Raw genomic sequence first — 16,214 nt, 5'->3', positions numbered from 1 at the left:
GGACTGATGCAAGATACGGAGCACCGGGGTGAGCCGGGGTCCCCTTGGGCTGTGCCATGGCCACCAGCTCTGCATGGGACAGGACAGGATAGGATGGATGGGGTGGGATGGGATGGGATGGGTGGGATGGATGGGATGGTGTGGATGGGATGGTGTGGGATGGGATGGGATGGGATGGATGGGATGGGACGGGAGCAGGTTATTAGCAATGCTGAGTGCGGGCTCAGCATCACAGGTGTCTGTCCCCCGAGGGCACGAAAAGGTGCCATGAAGGCGCAGGCAGACACATGGTCCTGCCTCTGTGCCATGATCCTGCGGGAACCGGGCAACTTCCCTCGTCCTCCTTCCCCAGCTGTGGGGCCAAAGGCCCCGCTCATTCCCCCACGGGCAGGGCTTGTCTGTGCCCCACAGCCTGGGCCAAGAGGCAAGAAAGGGGCAAGAAATTGGCCACCCCGATACTCTTAATTCTACCCGCAGCCCAGGCATGGCTCCCAGCCCAGGGCAGGCAGCACAGCCCCGGGGGCGCAGCCGGGCCCCCAGCCCCTTCCCCCAGCCCCCAGAGCACCTCGCTCCTCACGCAACACGGCCGCGTGTGCAGAGCCTCCCAAACAGCTGCGTGCTGCACGCTGGCATTTGTGGCCCATATGGTGCCGCTTCCGAGCTGCACACCCCCTCCCCTCCCCTCCCCTCTCTTCCCCTCCCCTCCCCTCCCCTCCCCTCCCCTCCCCTCCCTCCCCTCCCCTCCCCTCCTGCCCCTGCACCCACCAAACCCCAGCTCCCCAAAACCATCCAGCCCGTGCCGTCCTGAGCTGCCATGGGGATGTGGCCGTCCTCCCCCAGGACCCACAGCCCCCCGAGCCCGGGTCGGGCCGGCCCATGAATGGGGGACACCAGGGTCCCGTCCCCAAAGCCAGCACCTCCCCTCTGCACACAGGCAGACCAGCCAGCACCCCAAGGCGGAGGCAGCCCGGGGCACCCCCTGCACCCGTCCCCTGCGCAACACTGAGCCCCGCGAGCCCTGGGCCCACCACCACCCGCGCCGGGTAATTAACGGCGCGTGAGAGCAGGGGAATTAGCAAGGCACTGTAGTTTGAGCTTCTAATCAAGGGTTTAATCATACCGATCGGCAGCAGCGCGGCGCGGTTATTAATCTTTGCACCTCGCGGGAACCTGGAGCATAACTCACAATTACCCGGCAGGCGCCCGCCGCGGCTCGGGGCTGCCCGGTGGCGGCTCGCAGCACGAAGGACGGGCCGGCGCTCCTCCAGCACCCCTCGGCCCGGCTGGCGCCCATCACCTCCTGGCACCAGCCTCCTGCCCGTGGCAGAACTGCCCTGGGGTCCCGTCACTGCCCACCCAATCCCCTCCTGGCCCCGGCTCTGGTTCAGATCTTGGGCCACCCCGTGCCCCATTTTGGGGTGATCGGCTCTGCTGAGCCCAACAGCGTTTGTTCAGGCTGTGCCCTGCCCCACTGCCCTGCCCCACTGCCCTGCTCACCCGTTGCCCCGTGCACCCACCGCCCCATGAACCCACTGCCCTGTGCACCCACCGCCCCGTGCACCCACCGCCCCATGAACCCACTGCCCTGTGCACCCACCGCCCCGTGCACCCACCGCCCCATGCACCCAGCGGCCTGTGCATCCACCACCCTTCCCACTGCCCCGTGGTGAGCCCAGAGCTGGGTGCGGGGTGACATGGCCGGTCTGGGGTGACATTTCCTGCAGGACCTCTGCAGTGAGCAAGCCTGGGCTGCCCGAGGTGGGGGTGCCAGGGCCGGGGGCACCCGGCTGTACCCCTCTGCCTCGGGTGGGGGGACATGGGGTGGGGGCACCCGGCTGTACCCCTCTGCCCCAGGTGGGGTGGCGGGGGTGCAGGGCCAGCCCAGCCTGGCAGCCCGGTGCCCGGGGGCACACGGTGGGGTGCGGCGGTGGGGGGTGCAGCGTGTCCGTGACTCAAGCGCCACGCGGCACCGCATCCCTGCGTGCTTGCCATCGCCATGGCAACCGCCAGGCAATCAGCGATAATTGCGCACGTCGGCCCGGCAACGGGGCCAAATAAACCCCATCCCTCCTTTCGGGGGGTCGGCGGGGGGGGGCAGGGGGAGAAAAAAAAGGGGGCGCAGCTGCCGATCGCCACCCCTGGCCCTTTATTGGGGTCAGCAGCAGTGGAGGTGCACGGCGGCAGGGCCACCCTCCCAGTAGGCGTCCCGTGGCACCCATGCACCCTGGAAGGCGTCGAGGGAGGCGGCCAGCGAGCCACCCAGCCAGGCGGCCGCGCGGCGGCGGGGGGCGGCCTCGGGGGGGACCCCCAGCTCGGCGGCCAGGCGCTGGGGGAAGCCGCGCAGCAGCGTGGTGCCCCCGCCAGCAGCAGGCGAGGCGGGGGGTGGCCGGGGGGGCCCCCACAGCGGCACAGGCTGCGGGCCGCCTGCTCCAGCAGCCCCGGCCCTGGCAGCCCCACGGCGGCGGGGGCCAGCAGCGCCTCGGGGCAGCGGAACCGCTCGTCCCCCAGGAGCAGCCCCGAGGTGCCGGGCAGGGTGAGGGGCAGGGCCCCCCCGGCCCCCGGCAGGACGCAGCAGCAGGTCTCTTTCAAGCGGCGCAGGGGGTCGGTGCCCAGGTGGACCCCGCGGGACCCCAGCAGCCGGCCCAGGTAGAGGGTGAGGGCGTCCCCGGCCACGTCCAGGCGGAAGGTGGTGTGGGGCAGCGCGTAGCCCTCCCGCACCCCCGCCGCGTAAGAGGTGCCGGCACCGGAGCCCACCACCACGCCGGCGGTGTGTCCGTAGGAGTAGGCGGCGAGCAGGGAGCGGGGCAGCACCAGCATGGCCGGCACCCCGAAGCCCTCGAAGAGCAGCTCGGCCACCTTCTCCCGGTTGGCGGTGGGGGAGAGCGGGGCGTCCGTGGCCAGCACTGCCACCTCCTCGGGGCAGACGCCCAGCTCGCAGTAGAGGACGCGGTGCCACAGCTCCTCCAGCCTGTCCCAGTCGGTGACCACGCCGTGGGTGAGGACGGGGCCGCCCCTCGCCTGGCTGGGCACCACCGACCGCGGCTGTTCGTCCCCAGCCAGCCCGCTCCTGGTGTGGCCTGTCCCCGTGTCGATGACGACGGCGCACAAAGCCTTGTACCTCTCCACCGGCTTGGCCCCCATTGCATCCAGGGCTGGCTCTGATCCCCGGAGCCCTGCCTGGCGGCGGGGGGGCTCAATCACCATAGCGACCACCTGCATCACAGTGGTGACATCAGCTGTGGCATCGGGGTTTGCTTCCCCTTCCCACTGGAAGACCTTTGGGGGTCCCCGAGTCTCCCTGGGGCACTACCTGTGGCCGTAGGGACCAAGGTGCAGGGAGGCTGCTCAGGGCGAGGAGTTTCATGTGCAAATCAAGTGGGGCTCCTCACCGGGAGAGAACCGGCCCCCAGGGAGAGGACTGGGACTGGGACTGGGACATGGCTGGCACAGGTCCTGACTGGGCGCTGAGATGGGGCGAGCCTCCCCGGCTGAGGGCAGATGCTGTCTCGGGGCAGAAAAAGGAGAAAAAGATGTGCCTTATAGGCTGGAAGGCTTTGGGGTAAAGAGAAGCTCCCTGGGGGCCAGCAGAGCTCCCCGGGGGCCACCAAAGCTCCCCAGGGGCCAGCAGAGATCTCCAAGGGCTACCAAAGCTCCCCAAGGGCCACCAAAGCTCCCCAGAGGCCAGCAGAGCTCCCTGGGGGCCAGCAGAGCCCCAGATGGGTGCAGGGATGCCCTGGGCAGTGCGGGTGCACCCAGGTACAGGTGCCAGAACCAGGTGGGGAGGACAGAGGGACAGGGCTGGCTGCCGGGGCTGGGCATGCAGCCTGCCCTGGGTGCAGGCAGCGGGGGCCGGGGGGGCCGGGGTGCAGGCAGCCCCCCCCCGCCGCTCGCAGGCATCATTAGCAAAACTCGCCAGTTTCTAAAAATGGCGCGGCGGTGCCGCGGCAGCCGCTATTCACGCCCGCTCCCCAGCGCGCCGGCAGCCGCTAAAAACAGCTCGGTGCTGCCTGCCTGCCTGCCTCCTGCCACCTCTTGCCGGGCCGGCTGACGCCGGAGACCACTGCTTCGCTCAAACACTGATTTGGCACAATTTTGCCCGTCTCCAATCCAGCCCCCAGCCCCGGCTGCCCGATGGCCTGCGGCGGAGGTAAAAAGGGGGGCAGGCTGCCCACCTGGGCAGCACCCGCTGCCTGCACCCGGCCTTTGCACCCGCTTTGCCATGAGGAGCCCAAAACCGCCGCCGGTGTGAGATGCCACTGCGGCAGCACCGGCAAACGCCGTTGCAGCACGTCTCCGGGCGCTGCTGGCAGCGGGACCGTGCCCGGTTCTGCCTGTGCGCCCGCAGCCCCGCGCGCGGCCACTCATGTTTTATAGATGGCTCTGATTTTAATAATTAATCCCTGCTAACGACAGCACTTTCCCCAAATAAAACATTTAAATTGCTGTGTGTGCAAGGCGCACTGCCGAGGCGGGACACCGGCTGCTCTGCCGCAGCCGTGGCGGGCGGGCATGGCACGACGTGGCGTGGCACAGCGCGGCACGGCATGGCCGCACATGCCCACAGCTCAACCAGGTGCTCCACCAACCATGCCCAGCCATGCAGCACCATTTACCCGGTGCCCATCCTTGGGTGCCCACCCGTGCCCAGGCAGCACCTCCAAGACACCCCTCAGCTGGGGCAGGGGTGCTGGGTGCCGTGCGAGATGCCACCCTGCGAGGTCCCCCTGCCCGTCCCCTGTGCCATGGCAGTGGGTGCAGCACCAGCGCTGATCCCGGCTGGCAGCAGCAGGCAGGGGCAGGCAGGGGCAGGCAGGGGTGGGCACTTGCCAGCCCATGGCGTTAAAGGCCAGGCTCTCGCTCCTCACCTCCCGCAGCGTAATTAGGGCAGGATAAATGCGTATTAGCATGAAATTTGTCATCTCCGCAAGCACATTTGCGGGGGGGGGGGGGGCAGCCTAAGGCAGGCGCCCTCCTCACGCACGTCACCGTAACCATGCGAGCCTCGTCAGCTAACGAGCAGTTTGCTGCGCCGCCCCGCTGCAGGGCACTGACCGCCCCACTCACGCAGGTGCCCCCGGGGCTGCCCCCCACGTCACAGGACAGTGGGCCTGGCACCCATCTGCCACCCAACCACAGCCCTAGGCACCCACCCTGCCCCATGCTGAGGATGGCAACACCCAGGGGGCCTGTCCATCCCATCCGTCTGTCCATCCGCCCATCCATCCATCCCTGCATCCCGGCTGCTGGCGGTGCCCCAGCTGGCCGCCCCAGCCGCACCCCTGGCACCCAGCATCCCCCAGCACCGGTGCCCAGCGTCCCCCAGCACCTCCTGTTTCTGATCCAGCCCTAATAACCGCGCGGAGCCGGGCCCTTCCCGTTGCCACAGCAACTCGGCAGCGTAGCCGAAATGGCGCTGCTTGGCCTCGCGCAGGCAGGGCCGCCACCCACGCCGGGGGGGCACGGCCACCCCAAAACCTAGGCCAGGGGAGCAGCGTGGCCCCGCCGCAGGGAAACTGAGGCACTGTCCCGGCAGACCCCCTGACTGCGGGATGCCGGGACCCAGCTGCGCTAAAAATACCCTCCCGCGAGCGGCGGCGGAGCCGTGCAGGTGCGAGGTGCCGGCGGAGACGGACAGCTTGGCTGATGGGAGCTGACGCGGCCCCGGGCTCCGGCGCCGCTTAAGGAGCAGCCGAGGAGGTTTTATTTAAAGCTGGCACCGGCTGCAGAACCCGTGTGGCTGGCCACAGACCGGGGAGCGGAGCTGCCCGTGGCCGCGGGGCCGGGGCATGTTTCAGCGTCCCCTGCCCATCCTGGACTTGCCCGGAGCATCGCCTGCCCATCCACCCATCCCCAAACCCTGCCTTCGCCCCCCGCCCCAAGCTCTGGATGTGCACCCAGGGGGTGATGCCCATCACCGGTCCCCTCCTCTTTTCCAGTGTGTTGGTTTAGGGCATTTTTGCCCCAAAATTGGGGCAGAGGGGACCTCCTTGTTGGGACGAGCTCCTTGCAGATGTGACATCTGCCACCACTGCCAGCAAAAGGAGCAGAGAAAGCCAGCTTATCTGATGGTGAGCATCAGTGAGGGGCTCAGCTGCTCTCGCCTGCTCCTGGGCAGCCCCAGTGCCAGCCTCTGGGCATGTCCCGGAGCACGAGCTGCACTGTCCCCTGCACAGGCAGCAGCTGAAGCAATTAAGACGTAATTAAGTGAGGCTGGGAACGACGCTCCGTCATCATGCAGCGGCCCCAAGCCCGGTCCAGTGTGCCCCACCAGGACCCTGTGCAGGCAGGCAGGGTGGGCAGCGGTGCCCGAAAGCAGGCAGCGCTGGGGGGTACTGTGGGCTGGGTGCCATTGTGTCCGCCACCGTGATTGCATGTCCTGGGCACCGTCGTCCCATGGACACCTCAACACCAGGGACACTGTAATCCCATGCCCTGGGCTCCGTGACACCAGCAGGACTGTGATCCCATGGCCAGGCACCCATGATCCCAAGGGCACCCTGATCCCATGCCCAGGCACCCATCATCCCAGGAGCATCGTGATCCCATGGGCACCGTGATCCCACGCCCCGGGCACCCATCATGCCGTGATCCCAGGGGCACCGTGACCCACACCCCGGGCAGCAGGATCCCAGGGGCACCATCACCCCACGCCCAAGAGCACGGTGCTCCCCACGCTGTCTCGCGCCCCACAGCCACCCTGGCCGCGCAGCCAGGCAGGTGCCTTGAGCCCACCCGGCTGGCAGAGCTGCCGGCGGAGCCGCCGGGGCTATATTTAGCCGCAGCTGAAGAAGGTGGAAAGGGCTGCACCCAGCGAGATGCCACCTCCCTGCCATGGCCCCCAACTGCCCAGGTAAGGGGGCAGAGGTGAGGGGCACGGATTGGCACCCGCTGCCCTTTGGGATTGAGGGTGAGCAGGGCTGCGGGCTCCGGCCGGAGGCCGCCAGGAGGGGGATTTTTAGGAAAATCCTTTTGCTTGGTGCCGGCATTGCCTCCCGGACGCCTGTGTCCCCCCCGAGCACAGGGGGCCGTGGTGGGACCCAGGGTGCATAGGGTGGCCCTGGCGTGGCGGGCACCGGGGGACGGTGCCTGGGGTGGCCACGCCAGCACCGGTGTGCAGGTGCCCTCCCGTGGCTGGCACGGGAACGGTGGGTGCACCCTCACCTGCACCCCCCGTGAGGTGGGTGCCCCCGGGGGGGTGGGGAGCCCCCCCCCCGCAGGGGGACAGGGGTGCTGCCAACCCGAGCATGGCCCCCCTCAAAGACACAGCCCCAGCCCGGGGAAAAATATAATTAGGTTTTAATGAGCGATTCGAGCAGCCAAGGGGCTGGAAACCCCATGGGACCCCTGGGTGGGCCAGGCCACCCCATAGCACCCGCTGGGGTTGAGCCAGGGCCCCACAGTACAGCCTCACCGCTGTGGGGCTCAGCCTGGGGCCCCTTGGCACCCAGCTGCTGTGGGGCTGAGCCCCAGACCTCACAGCACAGCATCGCTGGTGTGGGGCTCAGCCCCCCAGCACACAGCCAGCGCAGGACTGAGCCCCACGGCACCCTGTGGTGTGGGACCAAGTCTGGGGAGCACCCAGCAAGGTCCGGGTGTGAGCCGTGGGAGAGCACCCCACAGCACCCAGCTGCCTCCCAGCACACGTCCCATAGGGAGGGTGCCCCATAGCACCCGGCTGCATGCTGCATCCCTCCCAGGGGGAGCGTGCCCATGGTGTATGGGAGTCCAGGAGCCCCCACGGTGCAGGGCACCCCATCAGCACACAGCCGTGTCCTCCTCCTCTTCCTCCTCTTCCTCCTCTTCCTCCTCTTCCTCCTCCTCATTATCCTCATCCTCATCCTCATCCTCGCCATCAGGCAGCTGCCCCGGGGGGGCAGGGGGGAAGGGGGGGCCACGCTCCAGGTTGACGTAGGTGACGGCCAGGTTGACATAGTGCTCACCCTCCAGCGTGGCCAGGACACGCTCCAGCTCGCCCACCAGCCCCGTGAAGGACGGCCTCTCCTCGGGCGCCGGCGCCCAGCAGCTCAGCATCACCCCGTACCTGCCCCGACATCCCCGTCAGCGCTGGTGGCCCCCTGGGACCCCCCCCTCGCCACCCTGCCCACCCCCCAGCCCCACTCACAGGGTGTCGGGGCAGTGGCGGGGCTGCGGCAGGCGTCTCCCCCGCAGCAGGTAGCGGGCCATGTCGTAGGGGTCCACCCCGGGGTACGGCGATGCCCCCCTCGTCAGCAGCTCCCACATGAGCACCCCGAAGGACCACTGCCGAGCAGAGAGCCACCATGGGGGGGTGGGTGGGATGGGGATGGGGGTCAGGGGACAGGGATGGGGGTCGTGCCTACCACATCTGACTTGGTGGTGAATTTTTGGGTCTGGAGGCTCTCCAGCGCCATCCACTTGACGGGCAGCTTGGCGTGGCGGTGCCGCCGGACGCTGTAGTACTCCTTGCCGAACACATCCCGTGCCAGCCCGAAGTCGGCCACTTTCACCGTCAACGTCTCGTCTAGCCTGTGGGACACAGGTTTCAGGGGGGGCACCGGGCAGCACCCGCCGTGCCTGCCCACGGGGTGACCCCATGGCGGGGCTCTGACGGGCACGGCCGCACTCACATGCAGTTCCTGGCCGCCAGGTCCCGATGCACAAACTTCTTCTGGGCCAGGTACTCCATGCCCAGGGCCACCTGCAGCCCAAAGCCGATGAGGTCCTTCACCGTGGGGCTCTGCGGGGCAGGAGCGGTAAGGGGGGGTGACCTTGGCCCCCCGCCGCCCCCACCCCACCCCAGGGTACCCCCCTACCCGCTCCTGGGCGCGGATGAAGTGGCGCAGGTCCCCGTGGCGCATGTAGGGCAGGACAACAAGGGGCAGCCCATGGCGGGGCAGGCACACCCCCAGCAGCGAGAGCACCTGGGGGTGGTGGAAGCTCTTCATGAGGATGCCCTCGCGCAGGAACTCCTCCACCTCCTCCACGTCCGAGATGCCTGCCGAGAGCTGAGCTGTGGAGCGCCCTGCCGCCGTGCCGTGCTGCGGGACCACACCGCAAGGCCACGCCACAGGACCATGCCATGGGAGCGGGCGCTACTCACGGTGCAGGGACTTGACGGCGCAGTGGAGGTCCCCCAGCAGCGGGTCCGTGTAGGTGCCATGGTAGACGCTGCCGAAGTGCCCTGTGGGGACAGGCGGCATGAAGCTGGCACTGCACACGGTGAGCGGGTGATGCCACAGCCAAATCGGGGTGCGGCGTCACCTTTGCCGATGACCTGGTGGCGGTGGGTGACGAGCCGCTCCTCAGGGATGAGGATGTCCTTCACCTCCTCCAGCAGCTCCGGCCGCAGGTCCTCCAGGCAGCAGGATGTGGCCCTGAGCAGGGGCACGGGGGAGCCACCGCCCGCCATGCCGGCACCAGCACCGGCGAAGCGTGCCCGGGGCCCCACTGGGCCAGGACTGCCCGCTGTGGGCAGCACTGCCGGGACAGGCAGAGGCAGGGTGAGGGCTGGGGAGGCACCCAGCACCCCGCCACCCGCCGCTGACACCCACTTACCCAGCACCTCCCTGTAGTCGACGCCGGGGCGCTGGGTGGTGGCGGGGGGGTCGCTGCGGCCGGGCTGCACCAGCAGCTCCAGGTTCTCCGTCCCTGCAGGCAGCAGCGGGGTGGGCGGGGGGCGGTGCGGCAGGGGGCCGGGGGGCAGCGGGGCGCCCGGTGAGTGCGGCACTCACCACTCCTCTTCCTCCAGCGCCAGCGGAGCAGCACGGCAGCCAGGACGCAGCAGACCAGGAAGGTGACACCGGTGCCCAGGGCCAGGCTGGCGGCCAGGTCCAGCGACGTGGCGGGGGGCAGCACGCAGCCCAGCGCCTTGCAGGCGCCGTTCACGCAGATCTGGGGGAGCAGGGGCTCAGTGGGGATGGGATGGGGGACACCGGGGAGGGTCGCCCACCCGAGGGGTGCCTACCTCCACAGGGGCCCCGGCTGGGGGCAGGCGCAGCTCGCGGGGCAGGCGGCAAGTCACCTCGTTCTTCAGCACATTGGGGTGGCAGTCCCGGCTCCCCACCGTCATGGTGATGTTCATGCAGGCGGCCACAGCGTCCAGCCCCAATTGCTGCCCAGACACAGCGCCCTGAGCTCAGGGGTCCCGGTGGTGGGACCCCCCACCCTGGCTCACCCCGCTGCCCCACGTACGTGCACCTCGATCTCGTCGTCGCCAGGCTTGAGGCGCAGGTGCCCGCCCTCCGGCTCCAAGGGGAAGACCTTGGGTGGGGGGTAATAGCGGAGGCGGAAGAGCCAGCGGCCGGCGGCGCCGTCCAGCAGCACGCTCAGGTTCCCCGGCGCTGTCTCCACCTTGCTCTCGAAGGGGAAGGCTGGGCTGTGGCACAGCAGCCAGTCCGGTGCCCGCGGGCCCTCGCACTCCTGCGGGTGGGGGGATGCTGGGTGCCGGTGCAGCACGGTGCCCCGGGGACAGGGTCGGCAGGGCAGGGCTGGGGAGTGATGGCCTCCTGCCCCGGCGCTTACCGTGGCTTCAGTCCTCACGCCGTTGGCTTCGAAGCGGATCTTGGCGCGATACACCGAGTCCAGGTGGGTGCCAATGATGGTGAGCATTGAGCCCCTGAGGCGGGCAGGGGTCAGGGCCCCAGAGTGCACATGGTCCCCGGGGATTAACATGGTCTCTGGGGTGCACATGGTCCCCAGGGTGCATGTGGTCCCCAAGGTGCATGCAGTACCCGGGGTGCATGTGGCCCCCAAGGTTAACATGGTCCCTGGGGGTACACACAGTCCCCAGGACGCACATGGTCCCTGGGGTGCATGTGGTCCCTGGGGTGCACGTGGTCCCCGGGGAGCACATGGTCCCTGGGGTGCATGCAGTCCCCAGCACCTCATCCAGCCTGGCCAGGGGCGGTGGGGAGGCCGGGGCTGTCCCCCCAAGGGAAGGGAGCCCACACACTCACTCATAGCTGCAGCTGGGGACGATGGCCGAAACGAAGGGGTCAGGGCGGTACTGGAAGGGCAGGGGGGCTGGGAACTCCTCCCCATCGATCCACAGGGCCACCCAGGCTGCACCCAGGCCACCAGCGGCGGGAGCCGTGCACTGAATCGCCCCGTCACCCTGCCTGGGGACACGGCGGCCATGGCTGGAGGGGACAGTGGGACCGTGGGGGGGTCCCCGTGCCCATCCCCGTGCCAGGGACCCCGCTGTGCCCGGTGGGGGCAGGACAGGGGCGTACCTGGGCTGCCCGGCCAGGGGGCACTCGGAGCCGTTGACCATCACCTGCCAGCTGCTCCCCGCCGAGAGGTGAGTGCCACGCAGGGAGAGGTGGGTGCCACCCCCCTGGGGGCCAAACAGGGGGTGCAGGGTGCTGATGTGGGGCTCCTGGGCAGAGACAGGGTCGGTGGGGTGGGTGGGTGAGCCAAACCCCCCCCAAACCCTGCCGGGGGCAGCTGGCCCACATCGGGGTGACCGCCAGCGCAGGGCCGTACCACGAAGACGAAGCCACCGAGGGTGGCGGAGCCGTGGACACGGAAGCTGGAGGGTCCGGCGGGTTCCTCCACGGTGAGCACCACGTCGGCCGGGCCCCCCGCTGCTGTCAGGCCTCCCGGCTCCAGCTCACACACCAGCACATCCACAAAGTCCTTGCGGCGGGAGGTGGGCAGGGGTCTGCGGGGCAGTCATGGGGGTCAGCCCCGGGCTGGGGGGGCAGCCCCAAACCCCTCTCTGCTGCTGTTCCCCCCCAGCACCGCCACACACCTGTGGCTCCTGCTCTCCTCTGGCAGCACGGCGCAGTCTCGCCGTCCCACCGCCACCCGATAGACACCAGGGGGGCTGCGGCGGGGGTCAGGGTCTGAGTGGGAGTGGAAGGTCATGCCACACAGTGTCACCCGTGTCCGGCCTCGCAGCGGGGCGCTCCGGGGGTGGAACTGCAGGAGAGGCACCCATGTCGCCCGGAGCCCTGAAAGCCCGGTGACGGTCGGGGGTCTGGAAAGCCCCTTCCCCGGGGGGCACGACACCCGTCCCGGGGAGGGGGTCTCCAGATGGAGCAAAGGTCCCACCATGTGCAACCCCATTTGCCACCTCCCTCCCCATCCGAGTGCCCGGGAGATGTGGGGAGCAGGGGGGACGGTGGCGCAGACCTACGTCGGTGAGGACGGGTGGGCAGCTGTCCTGGACCCAGGGGCCGGTGCACTCGTGGCGGCGCATGCACCCGTCCCCGCACCAGCCGCAGCCCATGAAGCGCTCAGCCCGCAGGCAGCGCTGGCACGTGGAGAAGTGGCGGCAGCCGGGGCCGGTGACGTTCAGGCGCCACACCTAGGGACGGAGAGCAGAGGTGAGCGGGGCACGTGGGGCTCAGCGCCCGCCCTGCACCCCCAGGACCCCCCACTCACCTTGGTGCTGGCGGCGAAGAACAGCGAGTGGCTCTGCAGCCCCATGGCACCCCGCACCGGCCCCGGCTCCCCCAGAGAGAAGTTGGCCAAGGTGAGGAGGTAGGAGCTGGAGCGCTGGAGCACCATCTGCAGCAGGGCACAGCGGGGGGCTGAGCGCACCCCACACGCTGCCGGGAGCACCCCACCCCACCCGGCCCCCCATCCCACCTGGAAGATGCGTCCCTCCGCTGTGCCCAGGTGGGCCACGGTGACGTCCCCCAGGGCGGTGACGAAGATGGAGGTGAGGAGGACGCCGGCCAGGTGCCCGTTGAACAGGTCTACCTTATGGGAGGCGGCGGGGACGAGGGTGGGCTGGTCCCAGCAGCTGGTGTTGGCCACCGGCGCCGAGAGGTTCACCTGCAGCCGAGCACGGGGTGGGCGCCTTGAAGCTGGTCCCGGCAGCCTGACCTCCCCATACCCTTGCGGGTGGGCACCAGCTCCAGCCATGAGATATTTTGGGGAGCACCTGATTGCCCAAGCTCCCCTCCAGGCTGGGAAAATTTTGGGGGAAAAAACACATCCGCAGCCCCTCCCATGGCCCCTGCGTGGCGTCAGATCCTGCCCTCCCCTCCAGCCCCATCTGGATGTGGTTATCGGTGCCGGCACTGCCGGGCGGGCACCCCAAAGCCAGCCCTCCCCAACCCCTGGAGCTCGGCGGGGGGCTGAGGTCGAAGGGGGACACCAGGAGCCAGGGGGTCCCTGCTGGTCCCCCACCGATGCTCGGGGCTGGGGGTCCCCTCCCGGCTTGCCCTGCTGGCAGTGTGACTCAGCAGCAGTGAGCTGTCTGCTCCGGGTGCGGGAAGAGGAGGGGATTTGGCTGCACCTTGCCCCGCGCCTGGCTGAGAACGCCAAAACTCATGTCATGGGTGCTTGCTGGGACCCTGCCTGCAGAGGGGGCCCTGCCGGGGCACCTGCCCGTCCCCATCCCGGCCGTGCTGGAGCTTGTCCCTGGGACACAGCGTTCCTGCCCCGCGGCTGCGGCAGACAAGAAACCCTGGTGACTAATTGCGTTTCCGCCTGCGGTTTATTTGCCCAAAGAAGGCGGTGGCCCTGGGGCCGGGGGGGCAAGGCGGGAGTGGCTGGGCAACCCACGCACCCCGGCTCGGGGAGCACCGAGGCCCCGTGGCTTCCCTGTCCCCCACACACATAAACAAGCTGGAGAGAGTGGCCATCAACAACCCGCACGGGACAGTCACTGCGGGGGCCGGAGCCGGTGCTCCCCGGGGAAACCACACCGAGGAGAGGGACTTTTGGCCCGATGCCCGGCAAACGGCGGTGTGCCCATGTGCCGGACATGCATCTGCGGCACCCAGCTCAGGCGAGCACGGGGTGCCCAGGGTAGGGAGTGCAACTGGATCCCCGCCAGCACCCTGCCTCCTCGGTGCGGCTCGGGCTGCCGAAACGCGGCGGCCCCTGTGATAGGCGGTGGGCGGCTGGCGGGGCTGACTCACACCTGGGCGACACCACTCTCCCCCTGCCCAACCCACCCCCCAGTCCACCCTGCTTTACCAGCGCTTCCCGGCATCCCGGATCCACCTCCCCATGTCCCAGCTGACCCCCAGGTCCCCCAGGACAGACACGGCACGGGGCGGAGGACTCACATTGTGCGGGCAGTACTCCACCGGCTGGAAGAAGCTGAGCCCCCGCAGCAGCGGCTGGTGCCCGGTGCCGCAGCACTTGTCCATGCCCTCCTCCATGGCCTGGTTGAGGAGGTGGAGGGGGAAGGCGCAGACGGCCGAGTCCTCCCGTGGCACCCGGCTCTCTGGCCGGCTCTCAGCGAAGGCGCCGAAGAGCACCGTGTCGGTGTCGTTGATGCCGAGGTCGCGGGCCAGGCGGGCACCAGGGCGGGCAGCGTGGGCTGCCTGCAGTACGTTGTAGGCGATGTCCCGCTCGGCATCCTCCTCGCCGTTGCGCCGCCGCCGTCGCCGCTTGGACTCGAAGCGGCAGTCGAGGACAAGCTCGCGGTAGCGGCGGAGGTCGCGCTCGTGGGTGCTGAGCCGTGCCAGGCGCGTGTGGTACGCCGCCGAGCCCGGCCGCTCCGGCTGCACCGTCAGGAAGTAGACGTGGTCCCCGTCAGTGAAGGAATGCACGTAGTGGATGGTGTAGTTGTCCCGGTATTGTGGCAGCACCGTCAGCCACCGGAAGTCATCCGAAAAGCCGTCCAAGGTGCCCTTCAGCCTGCGGACGGACACCGACTGTGGGCTGTACCGTGCCGCCACGCTGCTGTTGATGGTGGAGCCAAGGTAGAAGAAAGAGGCATAGGAGGTGGCCACCACGGTGGCACTGGTCCCCAGGGGGCTGGCCACGCAGTCGGGGCAGGATGCGGGGCTGTTGCCCATGGCCGAGTACAGGCAGCGCGTGGTCGTGATGGCCACCTCGCCATCCCGCACCTCCAGCTGGTGCTGGTAGCACAGCCCGTGCTGCGCCGTGCCACAGCTGTACAGCCATGGCTCCAGCGGGTCCAGCAGCAGCAGGACGTTGTCCGTGTCCTTGGGGCCATCCGCGGCAGCTGGGCACAGGCGGCAGATCTCGCACTCGGCGCTGCCCACCGGGCCGGTGACGAGGACAGAGAGGAGGCGCAGCTCGGGGCTGGCCAGCAAGATGCGGTTGCGGATGGCCACGAAGACAGCGGCCGGGCCAGTGGAGTCAGTGAAGACAGCGACGTTCTGCACGGGGCTGCCGGCGTCGAGGCTGGGCAGTGCGTAGGGGACAGAGAAGTTCCTGGTGGAGCTGTAAGGGATGCGGGGGCACTGCCAGGTGCCAGCACCCACTGGGGCCAGGGTGAGTGCCAGCAAGAGGCACACGCGGCACATGCGGCACGACAGCCCCATGCTGCGCGGTGCTGCCGGCGCAGGGTTATTGATGGTGCTCAGCACCGAGCGGGGTCGGGACACACGGAGGACAGGTCACCATCGCATCTGCCAAAATAAAGGAGAAAGGGTTTTACCCACTGTGGTCAGGCGAGGACCCTGGGGCACTGCCGCAGCTGTGTGTGGGGCAGGGGGTGCCGGGGTCCCCCGGGACCAGACAATGATGGGTGCTGCCAGGGGAGGATCGGCCGCACCAAACCTCTTCCCAAATACCGCAAGCAGGAGGTGAAGCCAAGCTGCCTGCGGCAGGGGGGACAAATCCTGCCTGCTGCCGTCTCCCAGACCCTCGCCTGTCCCCCAGAGGCATCCCTGCTCTGCAAGACCCCCCCCCCTCCTGGGGACTGGAACGGGGACCCTGCCAGCCCCCCCCGGGGACAAGGACCCCGAGGGCCCCCTGGGGCCGGGCTGGGGCTGGGGCCCCCCGCCAGCCCCCCGGGACAGCAACGGGGACGGGGGATCCCCGCGGGACTGGGACAAGTCCCCCGCCAGCCCCCAGGGACAGGGACCCCGACGTATCCCCGGGGCCGCCCCCCCCCCCCCTTCCCGCCCCAGCTCACCGGGGCCGGGAGCAGTCCCCAGCGGGGGTCCCCGTCGGGTCCGACTGCCCCCACCCGCCCCTCCCCGGGGCCGCCCCGTCCCGTCCGGTCCGGTGCCGAGCCGTGCCGGGCGCTCACCTGGGCGCTGCGGGGCGGCGGGCGCTGCCGGGCCGTGCTGAGCCGGGGCGGAGCGGAGCGGGGCCGTGCCGGAGCAGGCGAGGCGGGACAGGGCGGGACGGGGCCGGCGGGCCCTGCCCCCGGGCCGTGCGGGGCTCCCCGAGGGCCGGTACCGGCACACGCGGCCCGAGGGGACGTGGGTGCTCGGGGGAACAAGGAGCCCGGGGGGCAGAGGGGGAGCCGGGGGGCACACGGTCCCGAGGTGCCCGGAGGGTCCCTGGGCACC

General features: G+C 69.6%; 2 protein-coding genes across 2 annotated transcripts; both read right to left on the bottom strand.

The window, feature by feature from the left end:
* Positions 1–2,155: 2,155 nt before the first annotated feature.
* On the bottom strand, positions 2,156–3,204 carry LOC127021696 (uncharacterized). The gene is made up of 2 exons (XM_050904892.1): positions 2,425–3,204; positions 2,156–2,326 (listed from the first exon to the last, which is right to left on the bottom strand). Exons 1-2 carry the CDS (start codon positions 3,202–3,204, stop codon positions 2,156–2,158), a joined length of 951 nt encoding a protein of 316 aa, XP_050760849.1.
* A 4,551-nt stretch (positions 3,205–7,755) lies between these two features.
* On the bottom strand, positions 7,756–15,236 carry MST1R (macrophage stimulating 1 receptor). The gene is made up of 20 exons (XM_050904728.1): positions 14,007–15,236; positions 12,574–12,762; positions 12,367–12,492; positions 12,119–12,289; positions 11,732–11,901; positions 11,464–11,641; positions 11,211–11,356; positions 10,935–11,096; positions 10,501–10,594; positions 10,171–10,398; positions 9,944–10,090; positions 9,711–9,870; positions 9,535–9,627; positions 9,241–9,456; positions 9,080–9,160; positions 8,793–8,974; positions 8,607–8,716; positions 8,340–8,505; positions 8,123–8,259; positions 7,756–8,041 (listed from the first exon to the last, which is right to left on the bottom strand). The coding sequence occupies exons 1-20, from the start codon at positions 15,234–15,236 to the stop codon at positions 7,756–7,758; spliced, it is 4,272 nt and encodes a 1,423-aa protein (XP_050760685.1).
* Positions 15,237–16,214: the final 978 nt, after the last annotated feature.

This window comes from Gymnogyps californianus, chromosome 13, assembly GCF_018139145.2.
Source record: "Gymnogyps californianus isolate 813 chromosome 13, ASM1813914v2, whole genome shotgun sequence".
Classification (NCBI taxonomy): Eukaryota; Metazoa; Chordata; class Aves; order Accipitriformes; family Cathartidae; genus Gymnogyps; species Gymnogyps californianus.
The sequence above is the reverse complement of the archived record's forward strand: the minus strand, read 5'-3'. Positions and strand labels throughout refer to the sequence as shown.

What these genes read in the sequence shown, in the direction of transcription:
- LOC127021696 (XM_050904892.1), bottom strand. Translation starts at nt 3,204, where the DNA reads ATGGTGATTGAGCCCCCCCGCCGCCAGGCAGGGCTCCGGGGATCAGAG. An exon ending in GGCCGGGGCTGCTGGAGCAG is followed by an intron (nt 2,327 to 2,424) that starts GCGGCCCGCAGC and finishes GGCTTCCCCCAG; the next exon opens with CGCCTGGCCGCCGAGCTGGG.
- MST1R (XM_050904728.1), bottom strand. Translation starts at nt 15,236, where the DNA reads ATGGGGCTGTCGTGCCGCATGTGCCGCGTGTGCCTCTTGCTGGCACTC. An exon ending in CGCCGTCAAGTCCCTGCACC is followed by an intron (nt 8,975 to 9,079) that starts GTGAGTAGCGCC and finishes AGCTCTCGGCAG; the next exon opens with GCATCTCGGACGTGGAGGAG. An exon ending in TCATCCGCGCCCAGGAGCGG is followed by an intron (nt 8,717 to 8,792) that starts GTAGGGGGGTAC and finishes CCTGCCCCGCAG; the next exon opens with AGCCCCACGGTGAAGGACCT.